The sequence below is a fragment of the Austrofundulus limnaeus genome, unplaced genomic scaffold (genome assembly GCF_001266775.1).
Source record: "Austrofundulus limnaeus strain Quisiro unplaced genomic scaffold, Austrofundulus_limnaeus-1.0 Scaffold280, whole genome shotgun sequence".
In the NCBI taxonomy this organism is placed as follows: Eukaryota; Metazoa; Chordata; class Actinopteri; order Cyprinodontiformes; family Rivulidae; genus Austrofundulus; species Austrofundulus limnaeus.
Genome location: NW_013952682.1, coordinates 36710 through 39199, shown reverse-complemented (window position 1 = coordinate 39199; position 2490 = coordinate 36710). Strand labels below are relative to the sequence as shown.

The 2490-nt window shown below is 43.2% G+C and overlaps 1 protein-coding gene across 1 annotated transcript in view; it reads left to right on the top strand.

Moving 5' to 3' along the window:
* Positions 1 to 2490, top strand: part of si:ch73-105b23.6 (fibrillin-2) — a gene marked incomplete in the record, with an annotated part of 31153 nt that overhangs the window by 25053 nt on the left and 3610 nt on the right. The window contains 4 exon segments of the mRNA XM_014021147.1: positions 134 to 195; positions 292 to 484; positions 678 to 818; positions 1902 to 2037. Of these exon segments, the coding sequence (XP_013876601.1) occupies positions 134 to 195; positions 292 to 484; positions 678 to 818; positions 1902 to 2037 (532 nt within the window).

The window sequence follows — 2490 nt, the reverse complement described above, 5'->3', positions numbered from 1 at the left end:
GCTCTTTTTTAGCTGTGTTAGCTTCATTAGCTGTTAGCTCTTTTTTAGCTGTGTTAGCTTCATTAGCTGTTAGCTCTTTTTTAGCTGTGCTAGCTGTAACACAGCTCAGCTCTGTGTTTCTCTGTGTCTGCAGGATTCAACATGTTTAATGTGTCCTTGGGCTGGACCAACAGCAGAACTGATGGACTGAAGCAGGTGTGAAGGACTGGGGTCCAGCCTGGTCCCCGGTCTGTCCCTCAGTAGCTTTGACTGAGTTTAACCTGAAGACTGATGATGTCATTCTTCTTTCAGCTGGAAGGCATCTTGCGTAATGGTTTCACTAACAAATTCTACAATGTTAGCAAGAAAAGTCCAGGAGGAGGCTCCAGACCAGGTGTGGAAGAGTACCGTGTCAGTGTGTCGAGTGACACCCCAGACTGGTACATCAGGGACTACCTGGCCCGAGGCAGCAGTCACTTTAACATCAGCACCGTGGAGGTGGATGGTAAATATTTGTTGTCCACGTCAGGATGAGTGAAAACAAGTTTGAAAAGCTTAAATTAGGAASAGAATCTCTGTAAACCGTGCCTTCCCGTACCTCTGACTGCAGACGACGGTTCAGACACGGTTCATGCACTCATCGGCTGTTTCTTGATAACTAAATGAGGATACTGTGACTGCTGCTGCTCTTTGAACAGATCTGGACGAGTGCACGTCCAAGGAGGCGGTGTGTGTCTCGTTTGCTCTTTGCATCAACACGTACGGAGGCTACAGGTGTGTTTGTAACGGCTCTGATGGAATGACTGAAGTGTTCGGACCCCAGTCCTGCTTAAGACAAGGTGAGCACAATCAGGAGGTTAAACTGACATCTTACAAGTCTTTATACAAAATACTGTTGTTTGTGTATATTTATATCTGATAAATTATTGTCAGGTTGGGTATGAGACACGAGGACATGTTTTTAGTGAACTTGTTTATTACAGTAGTGTGATACCTCACATCACTTTTCATGTGACGTTTTTAAACTTTTGGATAAAAAGATGTTCATGAGTTTGAGAACAACACTGACAGACGGTTTGACCGTCCCAAAGAGTATGAAAATCACTGTCCTCTTAGGGCTGGGAAAGCTCTCCTCTCCCTGACGAGGATAACCACACTGGTTGGAGGTCCAACTGGGCACAGGTACCACAAACTGGTGCTGAGACTCCATGACAGTGGTCTGTGTGATGCCTGTGGCTTTGAACTACAGACCTCTTTGCACTACTTAGACCAGTGGTTCCAACCTGTTTAGACCTGTGTAACCCTGAGCCATTGTGTCTTACCAGTAGTACCTCTCTGTCAAACATCATGATGACTCTCTGAAACTATAATTAATGTACAACAGCTGATTATTATGTGAAAATTATTTATTTAACCCCTGAGAACGTTTAATTCTCAGGCATTTTATTCTTTTCAACGCAAATTAAACATAAGATAAGATAAGATAAGATAAGATACGATAAAAGGTAAGATAAGATCAGATAAAAGGTAAGATAAGATCAGATAAAAGATAAGATACGATACGATAAGATAAGATAAGATAAGAGAAGAGAAGAGAAGATAAGATAAGATAAGATAAGATAAGATAAGATAAGATAAGATAAGATAAGATAAGATACGATAAGATAAGATAAGAGAAGAGAAGAGAAGAGAAGAGAAGATAAGAGAAGATAAGAGAAGATAAGAGAAGAGAAGAGAAGATAAGATAAGATAAGATAAGATATCCACTCACCATAAACCATAGGGGGGGGTAGGTTTGGTCAGGAGCTCATTCACAGCACATCCATCACACTGATGTTCAACCAGAAGTCTCTGATCTTTCTCACTTTGTAAAATATTCTCTTGTTTTATTAAAACACTTCTTGTGGGTCGTTTCTTTCCAGACAAAGTTGAACAGAACAGCACAGGAGCGGACCTGATTCTGGCACTGGTTCTGGGTATCGGCATCCCTTTGCTTCTGCTCCTGCTGCTGGTGACACTGCTGTGCTGCTGCTGCCGCAGGAAGACCGTTTCTGGAGAGTGAGTGCTGAGCAACACTTGTGTTACCGGACCGATGACCTGGACACACAGAACCACTGAAGACTTTACTGAAGCTGAGTTAGTTTCCACTTGTCCCCAACGTGTCCTCTGACAGCTGACTGATCACAGAACATCTTTAGAGATAAGACTTCAACTCTGGAAGGACAGTTTGTGATGCGCCTTCCTTAAAGAATGTAGTTCTCTGTTATTTTGAAAGGAGTCATGATAAAGGACAGTGTCTGTGTCCATGCTGTAAGTCCTCATGTGTCCTCAGCTGCTGCATGTGTGTGCAGATGTTTAACATCTGGGCCAGGTGTTGGTGGACCCCAGAGACTTTAATCCCTTCGATGACTGGCCTCATTTTTCTGCTGTCAGTGAAGCAGACCTAAAGATGGAGCAGTGGAGGTGGAAGGGTGTGTGTGTGTGTGTGTGTGTGTGTGTGTGTGTGTGTGT